The sequence below is a fragment of the Dipteris shenzhenensis genome, chromosome 26 (genome assembly GCF_047967505.1).
Source record: "Dipteris shenzhenensis isolate YYH24624 ecotype China chromosome 26, Dip_SZ_1.0, whole genome shotgun sequence".
NCBI lineage: Eukaryota > Viridiplantae > Streptophyta > Polypodiopsida > Gleicheniales > Dipteridaceae > Dipteris > Dipteris shenzhenensis.
The window spans coordinates 47864793-47880908 of record NC_141621.1 but is presented as its reverse complement, the minus strand read 5'-3'; the positions used below and the strand labels follow the sequence as shown (position 1 = coordinate 47880908).

At 44.0% G+C, this 16116-nt stretch overlaps 1 protein-coding gene across 6 annotated transcripts in view; it reads right to left on the bottom strand.

Moving 5' to 3' along the window:
• The window catches only part of LOC147885191 (UDP-N-acetylglucosamine transporter UGNT1-like), an 82564-nt gene that overhangs the window by 26320 nt on the left and 40128 nt on the right, over window positions 1–16116 (bottom strand). For all 6 annotated transcript variants that reach the window (XR_015543543.1, XR_015543544.1, XR_015543545.1 and 3 more), the window contains 3 exons: window positions 2333–2409; window positions 1549–1704; window positions 1320–1453 (listed from right to left, as the gene is read on the bottom strand). Coding sequence is in view for 2 of the 6 variants with exons in the window: in XM_087397379.1 (XP_087253505.1) it covers window positions 1320–1453; window positions 1549–1704; window positions 2333–2409 (367 nt within the window). In the remaining 4 variants the exon portion in view is untranslated. The remainder of the gene's footprint in view (window positions 1–1319; window positions 1454–1548; window positions 1705–2332; window positions 2410–16116) is intronic.

Here is a 16116-nt window from a genome sequence, read left to right as displayed (position 1 = left end):
GTTACACCCTTTCCATAGCATCCAATCATTTCAGGCAAAAACAATCTTGTGAACCCACAGGAATCCCATAAGAATGTCTTATTAAACATGTTCAAGAATGTATGACATTGCCAGGTCAAGGTGCACACAGGTGGCTTTGATTCCACGGCCCTCCATCCAAATGTTACTTTCAAGTTTCTGATATCTACAAGTTTGTCATTTAATTCCTTTCTAATAAAGAATGTTAAACCCCTTAAATGCTCTTCAATTATATGCATGCATCCTCACATAATATAAATGTCTACATCTATACACCCATTCCTTGCTTTTTTCATTTTTATTGTAATTTATATGTATTGTTATATTTATATTCTTACATATGCATGCATGCATGTATGTTCTCTCTCTCTCTCTCTCTCTCCCTCTCTCTCTCTCTCTCTCTCTGTGCCCTGCTTAGTCCCGCTCAACCCCTCAGCCTGCCGCTCCACCCGTTCCCGTAGAGCAGGCCGTCGTCGCCAAGTAAAAGGTCGAGGAGGTCGTCTCACCAAGCACAAACCCTAGCCGCCACCACTGCTTCCAGGTTTTCATGGCTGCGCGAATCCTAACCGCCGCCGCCTCCAGGTCATCACCGCCTCAAGTCGTCTATCAACAGGAGCAAACACACCCCGGCTGGGCTGAACCCTTGGCCCACCTTGGGGGTTAGCCTTTGCAAAGGGGATCCTTTAGCACAGGCCACTGGATGGAGTTCCCCAAAACTAACCTTTTTGCTACAACCCCAGCCAGCAAGAAGCCCTCCTACACCTCCATAGCCTCAACGCCATCTCCCTATGCCTTAACCTACCACAGATTCCAGAGAAAACTCAATCCACATGAGCAGATTTATTTCCTACAGCAAGAACTCAGAGATGTAAAGCTTCGCATTGCCTCTCTGGAGAAGACAATGTCAGAAAGGAAAATCAAGGGCGCACAAGGCAACTACCAAGGAGTTCTAAAAGCAACTCCAAGTACCTACATTATAGTCTGAAAATTAAGACATAATCAGCCATACGTCAGTTTAAAACCGAGAGCCTTTTGTTTTGGATTTAAAGTCCTTGACTAGGGTCACACCCCCACGATATAGTGCCCATTTTCCATCCTTCCTAGCAGCCTTGACCTTGGCTAATTCCATTGCCTTTCAGCCTACATAGGATCTTGAAAGGATTTGTGCCGACCCATCCCCCCCTACCCCTTGTTCTGCATATTCAGACACCACATAAATTGCATGCAAGTATAGCTGTTGCCAGATTTTTCCTTTGCATGAAACAATGCACAAGGAAGAAATTCATAAAATCAGACTGTACCTGGTAACAATGTATCTTGAGTACTTCTGTCCTACAAGCATGTATTCTAGAAGCATTGTGAAAAAGACTGTCGTCCTCCTCAAGGTAGTATACATTGGGACATTCACTCCTCTGATTGATGCCATACCCACAACCTGAAATATGGATACTCAGTTCTTCCCATTAATAATCACAAATGAACAATTACATATATAACTACGATTTCCAGGATGCAAAGTAACAGTCATACCATATAAAATAAATATGCTAGTGAGAGAGGAGACGTTTTTATGACTGTCTTGTATGGTACGAGTCCTTTCAAAGAAAGTTCGGTCTTCAGATCATTTCCAAAGTTGATCATGTTCCAGGATCTCAATGCATATAGCAAAACAATTGAGCAGACCATCTGAACACATGAGGAAAAAGCAACAAAGACGGAGAAAATCAGACTGTCAAACTTTTAGCAGAAAGCACCTTTTCAAAATGTCTGCTGGCCTTAACCTTCCACCTGCTTTGCAAATGAGTTCCTACTTCTAGACTCAGACAGCTGTCTGGCACATACAGATTGCAGGCATTCGCGAATTCTATTTTTGACAACAAATAGAACAACAATTGAAAAGCATCTTTATCTTCGAAATCCTCCAAATTCAAGAGACTATTCTTGTAGCAATACTATTTATAGAATATCTTTTCAAGACATCAGTGCTGGGCTTAATCCTTCCATCTGCTATGTATACAAGTCACTTTTACCGAACTTGCCAAAAGTTGACATTGGTCACTACGTACTCCGACTAGAAAAGCATGAATTTGCGATCAAATAGAACCCCTGCCGAAATCTTATAGACAAACTTGAATCCAACATCTTAAACTTTACCGGTATGTTTTGCACATCAATATACATAAATTTTAACACTCTAATTTAACCTATCGATCCCCAATGGCTTCTGTGTATCTGCTGACAAGGTTTAAATCTCAATCAAAGACTACTAATAAGCAAACCAAAGCTACATTAAAAAGATCAAAATTGGTCCTACCTGAAGCAAAGTGATGATATTAGCACATGGAAAGTCGTATGTCGAAAGCGCTGCTTTGTTAAACATCACCAATAGTACTGCAGTCCAACATTGAAGTAATCCTAGCAAAGATCAGTCCAACAGCATTTCTCAACTAACACACTCTATGCATACCCCACACGAAACCTCTACAAGCCTGGTCACAGAAGTCCTGCTTCTCGTAATATGACACCTGTCAGTACTGTAATGCAACTATGTATGGTTGGAAGACTAGTCCATCACAACATATACATACACAATGAAGACAAATCGAATGCAATTCAAGAGATATGGCCATCCAAAGATCACTATGCATAGACAACAGAAACTGTATGTTTTGGCACTCACAGCAGATACTCCAATATCGGAAAAAAAGCGCAGGAATAGCTTTCCCCTAGAAAATACTTAAATAACTTTTCCACACAGAGCTTCTCAAAATTTTGTATTAATAGGCTGTCATTTCATAGCTCAGCTAAAACTGGAAGACAGACAGGTGTGGAACGAAATCAAGATAGATCAAAGAACATGATGTTAATACAAAGGATTGATGTGTTTTTAAATGAAAAGAGCTGTCACTCTTGAGACCCCAGAAAAGCCAATCATGTCAGCAACTAAAACACTCATTCAGTTTGACATGGCATAATAATCTAGGCACCAGTTGTATGTTTCGCAACATGCTACATCAATGCTATGAAATTGAAAACAGGGCATGAGAGTAAAAAATACGCTTTGCAAGGTCCGAAATAGATGTATCAATCTCAATGTATTGTCAAGACTATAATGCCTCATGCCTATGTTCAGATAGACTAGACACTACACAAGAAGATAAGGGCAACAAGGACTTCAAAGGCTTCATACCTGTGTCTGCCCCGCCCTCTGCTAGTCGTTTGGATGACTCCACGACGAGCCTTGGAGGTCTTCAGTGAGGTAAGTCCCAAACTCTGTGGATGAAAGTCACTATCTGAAAGATGGCATCAACCTGGAGAGGTGTCATGGCGGACTCTGCCTGTACTATCTCATGAGGGAGTAAGGACTTACATCGAATCATCCTAGACCCCATGATCACTTGTAGCCGCTCAAATTTCCTCCACTCTGCCTTCGGGAGATTGCATCCCTAGAAGGGCGCTGCATACATGGCAGTTGGTCACACTAGCGTATCAAAAAGCCAGCTCTCCATGGGTGAATCCTAGAAGTGTGCTTGGAAGCATTGTCGCTGTAGTACAGCCAAAGCACTCCGCCCTCGTGTGAATCGTGCCTGGGCTGCATGTTGTAGCTTCTCCTTCTAGAATAGGGTATCTAGGATGCGGACCCCCATTTCGGGGGAGTCCTCAACACGGCTGCTCGAGGTGTAGAACACTCATGGAGTGATCAAACATCGTGGTACCTGCCAAAATGCCAGTAGCTCCCCCCATGCATCACTCAGTCACTAACATAGAACCGGTCTAGCCTCTCTACAAGTCCATCATGACAACCCCATCCAAAGGACAAACGGAGGCAGTTAAGGAGTATGGAGAACTCCACCTCTTGCCACGGATCCCAACCACGAATTGTGAAGATAAACTGCTCCCATGTGCTCCTATCGGTGGCTGGCATCTCCGAGAAAGAGGAAGAGGCTCTGCCTTACTTGTCCTCCAACAATCCAAGAGTCCACAACTGGGAGGCTCTCCATCTTCCGCCTCCAAAAAGCGAACACTGCTATCTACAAGCAAGGGCATAGACATTGAGAAAACAATCCTGGAATCACCCAATCATAACCCCATCCATACTACCCTCCGTGTGGTCAGCTCACCTTGATCGTATACATTTGCAGCCATTGCTTGTGACCGAAGTGTAAACCCTTCCATTCCTGCCTACTGCGGGGGACGACACCTGTGGACCTCTCCCAAGGAGTAGATGGCATCTGCATTTGACGTCTACTGCTAAAAACATATGCTTTTGAATTAGAAGAAAATCCATTAACAGTCCTACCACAACCCTCTACAACTCCTTGCAAATATCAAATGCTAGGGCTGCTGCCGACATGGTTGTGGAGTCCTTGCACATTCCAACTCACTATGGTCCAACTCATGGGGAGCCTGCACCACAACCTTGACTTTCAGTGATTACGAGGGAGGCTTGGATGGAGAATAGTCTGTATCTATGCGGCGGCATACCAAGGGCATGATAAGCTCTACGCCTACCTTCAAGGCCCACATCATCATGGAGGATATGTCTGCCTCGAATCTATCAGCACACTATTGAAGAGAGCAGTAAGTAGCCTGCATGAGCTGCTCCTTTGATCCTAAACGATCACTCCCACGGCAATGCCTATGCCGAGGAGATCCTTCTAGAGACCTTCTATGGAAGCGAGTTTAGACATTAGGTTGAGGTTTTAGGCATCCCAAGATATTAGTGCCACCATTGTAGACAAATGGGCCACCTAGCTTTTACGAACCTGAGCTAATTCACTTATCTCAATTATCACGGGTGATGGCATATCGTTATTCCTCCTAGCCTTGCTCTCATGGATCGCAAGTTTTCAACAGATACGTATTTTCTTTTCCTCCTGCCTATCCACAAGACCCACAACTCCCTAGATGGTTCCCTTTTGCCACATGTCATCATTTTAGCCCTTTTTACTTGGTACACCTTTTACCCCTCTCTTGGGGCACAATTAAACCATTTGCCCCTTGGTATTATTACATATTTAGGTGCACCTAGGCCTTAGCACTCAGAACCACCTAGTCAATGCCATTTCACCCTCACCTAGGACCTTGGCAGTTACTTCTCTTCACCATTTTATTTACGCACATCAAATATTACAGAAGTCGGTCATCTAAGAGAAAATGCCCACCGATCTTTCCGAGGTCATGCTATCTCGGCTAGAGCATAACATTCCTTCCCTCTTCAAGCATTAGCGTCCTCGATGATGAAATCTGGGAACACTCTCCGTAACTGGTATACAAATTCCCAGGTAGCTTCCGATAGAGGCTGACCATGCCATGCAACCAACACCGTGGGTATCTTCCGATTTCGTATTTGCATTGTTCCTCCATCCAAGATTCTTGTTGGTTTGCGTCTTACATTATCCTCTATCTCCTGAAACAAAACCACACCTTCGATTAGTGAGTCACCAATATGCAAAATTTTCTTTAAACGAGAAACATGAAACACTGGGTGCACCTTACACCCCGGTGGTAATTCTAATTTATAGGCTACCTTGCCTATTCTTTTTAGAATTAACCACGGCCCACAATATCGAGGTGATAACTTAGCACACTCTCCTAAAGTCAACGACTTCGAGTGCGAAGGAACTCTGAGAAAAACTTTTTCTCCTTCCTTAAATACTCTTATAGACCGGTTTTCATCCGCATACACCTTGGCTCTATCCATAGCCTGGCGGATATTAGCTCTCGCAAGTGCTAGCATCTCCCGCATCTGAACCACAAAGTTCGCGGCACTAGGCACTTTCTGAGGTATTCCAACTATAGTTGGATTTGCTGGTCTATAACCATAGTTCAGCTCAAACGACTGATTCTTCCGAGGTCATGCTACCTCGGCTAGAGCGTAACATTCCTTCCCTCTTCAGACATCAGCGTCCTCGATGATAAAGTCTGGGAACACTCTCCGCAACTGATATACGGATTCCCAGGTAGCTTCCGATAGAGGCTGACCATGCCATGCAACCAACACCGTGGGTATCTTTCGATTTCGTATTTGCATTGTTCCTCGGTCCAGGATTCTTGTTGGTTTGCGCCTTGCAATATCCTCTATCTCCTGAAACAAAACCACACCTTCGATTAGTGAGTCACCTGTATGTAAAAATTTCTTTAAGCGCGAAACATGAAAAACCGGGTGCACCTTACATCCCTGTGGCAATTCTAATTTATAGGCTACACTGCCTATTCTTTTTAGAATTAACCATCGCCCACAGTATCGAGGTGATAACTTAGCACACTCTCTTGAAGACAACGACTTCGAGTGCGAAGGAATTCTGAGAAAAACTTTTTCTCCTTCTTCAAATACTCTTATAGACCGATTTTCATCCGCATACACCTTGGCTCTATCCATAGCCTGGCGGATATTAGCTCTCGCAAGTGCTAGCATCTCCCGCATCTGAACCACAAAGTTCGCGGCACTAGGCACTTTCTGAGGTATTCCAACTATAGTTGGATTTGCTGGTCTATAACCATAGTTCAGCTCAAACGGACTGAACCTTGTAGAGGAATGTTTCCTATCATTGTAGGCAAACTCCAACAATGGCAACCACTTGTCCCATGTATGTTGCCTCAATGACACATATGCTCTTAGTATATCCTCTAAAATCTAGTTAACTCTCTCCGTCTGACCATCCGTCTTAGGATGATCCCCATTACTCATTCCCAACTCAGTCCTTAGAGTCTCAAATACCGTTGTCCAAAAATGACCGGTAAATCTGACATCTCGGTCTGACACTATGGATCTAGGCAATCCATGCAGACGAAATATATGTCTAATAAACAAATCCGCCACTTGCGGGGCACTAACAGACTCTCTAGTCGGAATGAAGTGAGCCATCTTGGTTAGACGATCAACCACCACAAGGATAGAATCATACCCTCCTTGTGTAGTAGACAACCCTACAATAAAGTCCATGAAAATGCTCTCCCACTTACTTAGTGGTATTTCCAAGGGCTGTAAAAGTCCGGGTCGCTTCACCCGCTCGGCCTTACTTACCTGACACGAGAAACACCGTGTCACATATTCATGAATATGCTTTTTCATCTTTGGCCAAAAGAAATCTCGCTTCACGAGATCATATGTCTTCTCGACTCCTGGGTGTCCCGCACACGGGCTATCATGGCACTGTCGAATGACTCTCTGCCTGAGATCATTCTGACTAGGTACTACAACCTTGCCATTTCTTTCTAGCATACCATCCCTTATGGTATATCTTGCATATGTTTGGCCTTTTCTGGATGCCAAGTTATCCTTTTCATTTTCCCCGGGTTTTAACACATGAGCCTTAGGCCATAAGCTCCGGACAAACTCGTCCACCTTTTGAGTTTCTCTGATCTCAGTCATTAGAGCACTCTCTAATACCGTGAAACTCAGGTTGTGCATAATGCGAGACAATGCATCAGCAACCTTATTATCTTTTCCTCTTCGGTACCGAATCGTTAAATTAAACTCCTGCATGAGCTCTGCCCACCTAGCTTGGCGGCCCCTCAAGTCAGGCTGTTTACTAAAATGTTTTAGAGTATCATGATCCACATCTACATAAAAATGCCTCCATGTTTTCAAAGCATGGATAACTGCATATAACTCTAATTCATGAGTTGGCCAATTCCTTTGAGAGGGAGAAATCTTCTTGCTTTTAAAGGCTACTGGCCTTCCCTCTTGAAGGAGAACTGCTCCTACCGCAATGCTACTTGCATCGGTTTCTGGGAACAACGGTTTCTGGGGATCAACTATTTTTAACACCAGTCCTGTGACCTTGTTTTATGGTGTTAAAACTTTCTTGTTGATTCTGTCCCCATATAAAAGGTACTTTATCCGAGGTCAGATCAGTCAATGGCGATACTATTCCGGAATATCCTTTGATATGCCTTCTATAAAACTGGACAAATCCCAAGAATGATCGCAACGCGGTCAGACTTTGAGGGATTGGCCAAGTTAGTATCGCAGCCACTTTCTTCGGATCCATTTCTACCCCCTGTGGAGTAATTATGAATCCTAAATATTCAAGCCTAACCATACACAGTATAGTTTTCTTTTTATTTACATAAAGACTGGCTTTCCTCAAAGTACTGAACACTATTTTCAAGTGTTCACGATGCTCAGTAATACTTTCACTGAACACTAGAATATCGTCAATAAAATGTACTACAAACTTTCCGATATACGGACGTAGTAAATCGTTCATAAGCATGACGAATGTCGCTGGAGCATTGGTAAGTCCGAAGGGCATTACCAAAAACTCATAATGACCAAACCTGCTTCTGAAAGCGGTTTTGTGCACATCCTCGGCTCTAATTCGGATCTGATGGTAGCCACACTTAAGATCTATCTTGCTGAAAATCACGGCTCCATGTAATGCATCTAGCAAATCATCAATCCGAGCCATCGGATACCTGTGCTTAACAGTGATATTATTCAATGCTCTGTAATCTATACAGAGGCGAAACGTATCATCCTTTTTCTTCTTTAATATCACTGGCGAAGCAAAAGGTGAGAAACTTGGTTGAATCTGCCCCAACTTGAGGTATTCTTCCAGTTGTCTACGCACCTCCGCCTCTTCAGTAAAACTCATTCTATAGGGAGGTCTATTTAGAGGTTCTGCCCCCGGGATCAGTTCAATCTTATGCTGAACTTTCCGCTCCGGAGGTAACCCATAAGGTAGTTCATCCCTAAAACATTCAGAGAACTTCTCTGATATCTCTTTAGCCAACTCGGCCATCTTCCCATCTTGGGTAGCCTCAGTGCTAGTCGATGCATCATCAATCGACTCTACCGATGCTATACACAGACACAGAAACTCTTTCCGAGTCCTCCGAATTTCCATGGCTGAAATCAGTAGTCCTCGAGGTAAATCCTTCTCACCTCGCAAAACATATTCTACCCCGTTCATCTTGAACTCGTAAATATGCTTCTTCCAATCAATGGCTGGATTTTTTCGAAAATGCCAAGCCATGCCTAGGGCTATATCTGCGTGAGCAAGTCTGGTCAATTCAAAGTCCAACTTCTCAACATAGTCCTGAATTCGAAGTTCCAACTGGGTAACCCTTTGGTCCCATACTTCAGTTGAACTTCTGTCCGCCATCCTGACCGTATAAGCATAGTCAGACGGACTAGTTTTCAACTTGAGCCTCTTAATAAGCTTTGAGTTGATTACATTGTGTGTTGACGCTGAGTCAAACAACACAATCACATCATGACTAGCTACTTGCCCTTTCATTTTAATCAACTCGGGCTCATCGAAAACCGTATACCCCATTGCTGCGGGCTTGGAAAGGATGTTATCAGGTGCACCGCTTACTAACTTAGTAACAGACACACTTAACAACACAGGTACTAACCTCTGAGAAGGTCCCGCCAATTGCATTTGCATATGTTCCGCATTGGACTCTCCTGCATTTCCGCGTCGCATTCAGATATTATCATATTGGCCGTGCGACGGCCTTTATTCAGTGGACAATCTTTCCACTGATGTCGCTGAAGGCAGCCGAAGCACAATCCTTCTTTTCTAGCTTTCTCTTTTTGTTCAGGGGTCAACGAGGACTTTGACCAAGCCCGGGCTGCCATTGGAGTTATTTTCCTTTTCACCCCAACGGTGGTACTTGTTTTTGCTGGTCGCTCAACCGGCTTCACCTGCTTGGTTTGGCCACTTGGCTGCAAGACACTTGCCTTTGAAGTCCATTTCCTCTGGAATCCCCCTTTTCTCGGGTACTCATACTGAGTCCTTGCCTGCACAAATCCACTAGATTTGCCTCTGGCATCCTCATAGTTCAGGGCTACTGCAATAGATTCATCTAATGTAGTCACATATTTAGCCCGAACTTCCATTTTAATTTTGTCGTTCAGTCCATAAATATAATCTTTTAACTGAACCGACATAGAGAGAGGGTCTGTTATTTTCATAACACATTCCCTGAATTTGTCAGTGTACTCTGCCACCGACAAACTCCTATGACGAAGGTTTCTATAAGCATCCCAAGCTCGGGACTCTTCATCAGGTGGAAGAAAGTGTTTCTTAAATTCAGCTTTAAACCCTTCCCAGGTGGTAGGAGCAACTTGATCTTTCTGTTGCTTTATCCACCATCTATCCGCTGCCTCAATAAACAGGTGAGTGGCCTCACGGATTTTCTTTAGATCAGATCTGATTTCACAAATGGCGAAGGCTTCTTCCCACTTGTGTAACCAAACCTCGATCACATCAGAACTGCGCTCGGTCATCCGACCAGCGTACTTCTCCGGTCTATAGTTAGCAATATTAGGCACCTTGACCCTCGCACACTCTGATGAATGTATACTGGGCTCTGGCTCTGCTGGAGCTTTGCCCTTATGGCCTAGCCGACAAGGCTTGCACCATCTCCCTAATCTCATTCTGACCAGCATTCACTTGAAGCTGCTGGTTCATAATTTGTTGTAAAGCATCTTCTAATACCGAAATCCTACCGACCAGAGTAGGTGTTGTGTGATGGGACATTTGTTGTGTAGACCGTGCTCTAGACTCGCTAGGATTCACCCTGGAATCTTGTCCTTCTACCTCCATAGTTTCAAAAGGGAAAATAGTTTTTTTTTTTTCAGATTTCCCTTTTGTTATGCAGGAAAAATAAACGACAGCCTCTGCTGTACAGAACGAATCTATTGCTACTTAAAATTTGTATAAAGGAGAAAAAAGTGCTCCCTGGAAGCTCCACGCAGACTGAGTATGCATGTTCCGCGAGTATGCATGTTCCGCTCTTGAGGCAAGCTCGAAGAAAAAAAAATTGATATTTCGTGTGCCTCTCGCTTCCTTCAGAAGATCCCGTGTCTTATTTTTTTCCTGTGCGCAAATCTGTCACGTCAAAAGCATTTACTGCCAACTGCGCTCAGAATTAAACTTGTAAATATATGGCTTGCAACTGCGGCTTTGTTCTGGCCCTTCCAATTCGTCACGACAGCTATAATACGTAGATCATCGCCCCGCTCCACCTTCGCTTGACTCCACGCAGTCGCACGTCGGTGCTCCACCAGGGAGGTCTAGGCCTGCAATTCGTTGACTGACAGAATCCCTGTAGGCTTAGTTTCTGGCATAACCACTACCCCGCAAGGCCCGTCCGTAGAGGGTGTGCCACGCTATCGCAGCACGTAGCCCATCTGTTCCGCTCGTCGAAGGCCTCCCTCACAACAACTCAACCACCGCGCTATTCTGCCTGGAACCAATCTCCTCGTCGTCACGTACCACCACCCATTAAACTAGATCAGCGTCGATCCCGTCAGGTACTAGCCGTACATCATCAGCCCACCACGAAGGTTGTCGTCACGTCGCAGCGTCAATACAGTCTGTCCGTTAATTTGGCACTCTGGTCCTTCGACGACCCAGATCATCTCTCTTGATCTCCTCCCTTGCGCTCTGATACCAAATTTTACGAACCTGAGCTATTTCACTTATCTCGATTATCACGAGCGATGGCATATCGTTTTTCCTCCCAGCCTTGCTCTCATGGATCGCAAGTTTTCAACAGATACGTATTTTCTTTTCCTCCTGCCTATCCAAGAGGCACAATTAAACCATTTGCCCCTTGGCATTATTACATATTTAGGTGCACCTAGGCCTTACTCATCTTATCTTCTTCTATTGCATAGTATGTTTTGCTCTTGCTCACTCTTGCTTCATGCTCCCTTTCATTCTCACATTTGGTATCACAGCCACGTTGAGCTCCTACTCCAAATCAAGCTCCTCTCGTTCAATCCTGCTACTTGTGCTTCGATTGCTATTGTTCATCTGTTTGTTCCGTACACTGACTGTGTAACAATCTATAGACAGTACGGAGATCCGTACAGACCTTGGAATATGTACCTTTGTGAGGCATAAGTACATTGTGCAATTCTTTCTTTGCACGGTCTTCTTTGCAGGATCACTTTGCAGACAGCCATTGTTTGGCTTGTATTCTGGTAGCACATTTGGGGCATCTTATTTGTTGTAGGAATTGCAGTTAGGTTGCAAAATCTGCTCCAAAAATTTGGAGCTTTTTGATTCTGCTTGCAATTTTGGAGATAAATTTGGGGCTTTTGCAAATAATTGCAAAATTTAGGGCTTTTGGTTGATTTGTCCTCTTTTCATATGCAATTCTTGCAAGAATTTGGGGCTTTTGCATTTTGGATGCAATTTAACAGTTGACAGATTATTTGGGAGCTTTGCAAGCAGTTTTGGACTCGGCGTGAGTCACATTACAGACATTTGCCATTTTTGCAGATATAGTTTGCAGATTTTGGGCATTTGCAGAGCATTTTGGTGCATTTCAAGCCTTTAATAGGTTGAGACAGCAATTGCCATTTTGGGGCAAAATTTTTGGCAAACTTTGGTTGTGCATTTTACATCCCAGGAAGGGATTTTACTTGTCTAGTTTGCTGCATTTTTTACTTTTCTAGCAGATATGACTCAGAACAACCCCAATGAGGTGTTTGGAGTTCTCACACAGGAGGATAAGTTGGATAGCACCAACTAGTCCTTGTGGAGTTTTATGGTTCGCAACATCTTGGTTGGCAGACATCTTTGGGATTATGTCAATGGGGGATTCACGAGCTGCACAAGCTCTTTCAGTTATTTCTCTTTCTGTCAAGAGGTTTATCATTCCTCACATTCGGTCATGCAAGACCTCGAAGGCAGCTTGGGAGATTTTAGAGAGCATGTTTGCAGCAAGAAATGATGCCAGCGTTGCCTTCCTGAAGAGAGAGCTATCTCATACACATATGGATGAGGGAGATTCTATAAATGCTCACCTCACAAAACTTCAAGATTTGAGGGAGCAGTTGCTGAATATAGATGAGATCATTCAGGATTCAGAGATGATTACCACCACTCTGAATTCTCTTCCTGAGTCTTATCTTGGTTTCCATACCTTGCTGAATTTGTCATTGAGGGGAGGCAGCAATCCTCTCTTCTTTTACGAGTTGGTAGAACTCCTGTTGCAGGAAGAGCAGACAAGAAAGAACATGGCAACACGGGCTAGCAACCATGCCAGGCTTTCAAAGTTCAAGCCCAAAGGGAAAGGGCAGCAAAAGCAACATGAAAATCAGCCCACACGTCAGCATAAAGCTGATTCAGGACAGCCCTCTCATAAGGCTAAAGGTGATGTAGAGAAGCCTAAGAGGAAGGGCATTTGTCACTACTGTAATAAGAAGCCAGGTCATTACATTGGTGAATGCAAGAAGCGAATAGCTAAGGAGAAGAAAAGGGATTCGGGTATGGCTGTCTCTAATGCATCAGCTCCTAATGCACATGATGGAGGGGATGTTACAGCCAACTTTGTGGAAGAGCATTATGCCTTTTTGTCTTGCATTCAGATTTTCCAATGGCTAGTCCAGATACTACAGCCACTCTTGAGGATGACCCATATGCTTTCTTGACTTGCAGCTATGACCCTTCAAAGGATGCATGCTCTTTCAGTGTCAATGAGACACTAAACACTTGGTATTTTGATAGTGGTGCTTCCAAGCACATCACTTCAAGAAAGAGCCTTTTTGCATCTCTGCATGCACCACCCGCTAAAAAGAAGGGGACATGTGCAAACAATTCTTCTTATTCACTGTATGGAGTGGGTGACATCTTACTCACCTCCACAGAAGCACAAGCCTCCTTCCTCCTCCTTCAGTCGAGTTCCTTCTTTCACGATCCCCAACTTTGGAGAGTCCAAGAAACTCGATGGGACTAATTATCCTATCTGGAAGGTGAAGATCCGAAGTCATTTAGTGGCTCGGGAATCGTGGAAGCTGACAACAAGAACGGAGGCAAAGCTGGAGGATGTGCTTGACAACAAGGGGAGGATACTTGCAACGGTAGATGCAAATGAACTAGAAGCATGGGAGGATAGAGATGCCCAAGCCCGGCTGGCCTTGATCATGGGGACAACGGCGGACTCAATGATTCCTCATATCCAAACGACTGACACGTCAATAGAGGGGTGGGCCATTTTGAAGGATCTATATGAGACAGATAATACATCCCAAATCTTGACTCTTCAACACCATCTCTACAACATGGGTATGGATGAGGGAGATTTGGTTCATGAACAGTTACGAAAGTCAGAGATCAACTAGCATCGATTGGCCAGAAGGTAGACTCACGCCAGTTGGTCTTGATGATACTTAGGATGCTACCCAAGCGTTTCAAGAGCTTCGTTACGATTGTGACAGCTGTTAGAAGTTTTGGCATATTCTAGGCAATGGCCAATGTAATTAATAAGTGAGTTAGGGGCACTTTTCCCTCACTAGGAGGTTTTTCCCCGTAACCACAGTTAGTGGGTTAGTATAGTTTTGTCACTTTGACAAAACTATCCTCACACTTGTACTCATCTTATCTTCTTCTATTGCATAGTACGTTTTGCTCTTGCTCACTCTTGCTTCATGCTCCCTTCATTCTCACATTTGGTATCACAACCATGTTGAGCTCCTGCTCCAGATCAAGCTCCTCTCGTTCAATCCTGCTACTTGTGCTTCGTTTGCTATTGTTCATCTGTACTTTGCATCCTACTGGTGGTCCGTACAATGTACGGATTTCGTCGTACAGTCTGCACACTTGTCAGCCATACAGCCCCGTACATTTCCGTACCAACTCGGTTCACGTGCGCCATACATTTGCTGCAAGTGCGCTATACTTCTGCAAGATTCCGTCCGTACAACTTTGATCCATCGCCGTCCGTACAACAACATGGAGCCATACATGTGTCCATACATTACTTCGCACGTGGAAGCCGTACATTGCAGTCGCCGTACAAACACTATACACTGCTACAGACGTACACTGCCGTACAATTCCGCCATACACTGCTCCGTCCGTATAGGCATTTCTTGCAATTTTGGAGACAAAATTTGGGGCTTTTGCAAATAATTGCAAAATTTAGGGCTTTTGGTTGATTTGTCCTCTTTTCATATGCAATTCTTGCAGGAATTTGGGGCTTTTGCATTTTGGATGCAATTTAACAGTTGACAGATTATTTGGGAGCTTTGCAAGCAGTTTTGGACTCGACGTGAGTCACATTACAGACATTTGCCATTTTTGCAGATATAGTTTGCAGATTTTGGGCATTTGCAGAGCATTTTGGTGCATTTCAAGCCTTTGATAGGTTGAGACAGCAATTGTCATTTTGGGGCAAAATTTTTGGCAAACTTTGGTTGTGCATTTTACATCCCAGGAAGGGATTTTACTTGTCTAGTTTGCTGCATTTTTTACTTTTCTGGCAGATATGACTCAGAACAACCCCAATGAGGTGTTTGGAGTTCTCACACAGGAGGATAAGTTGGATGGCACCAACTACTCCTTGTGGAGTTTTATGGTTCGCAACATCTTGGTTGGCAGACATCTCTGGGATTATGTCAATGGAGATGAGACAACTTTGGTGGCTCCCGCAGCAGCGCAGAAAAGGTGGGATTCACGGGATGCACAAGCTCTTTCAGTTATTTCTCTTTCTATCAAGAGGTTTATCATTCCTCACATTCGGTCATGCAAGACCTCGAAGGCAGCTTGGGAGATTTTAGAGAGCATGTTTGCAGCAAGAAATGATGCCAGAGTTTCCTTCCTCAAGAGAGAGCTATCTCATACACATATGGATGAGGGAGATTCTATAAATGCTCACCTCACAAAACTTCAGGATTTGAGGGAACAGTTGCTGAATATAGATGAGATCATTCAGGATTCAGAGATGATTACCACCACTCTTAATTCTCTTCGTGAGTCTTATCTCGGTTTCCATACCTTGCTGAATTTGTCATTGAGGGGAGGCAGCAATCCTCTCTTCTTTTACGAGTTGGTAGGACTCGTTGCAGGAAGAGCAGATAAGAAAGAACATGGCAACATGGACTAGCGACCATGCCATGCTTTCAAAGTTCAAGCCCAAAGGGAAAGGGCAGCAAAAGCAACATGAAAATCAGCCCACACCTGAGCATAAAGCTGATTCAGGACAGCCCTCACATAAGGCTAAAGGTGATGTAGAGAAGCCTAAGAGGAAGGGCATTTGTCACTACTGTAATAAGAAGCCAGGTCATTACATTGGTGAATGCAAGAAGCGAATAGCTAAGGAGAAGAAAAGGGATTTGGGTATGGC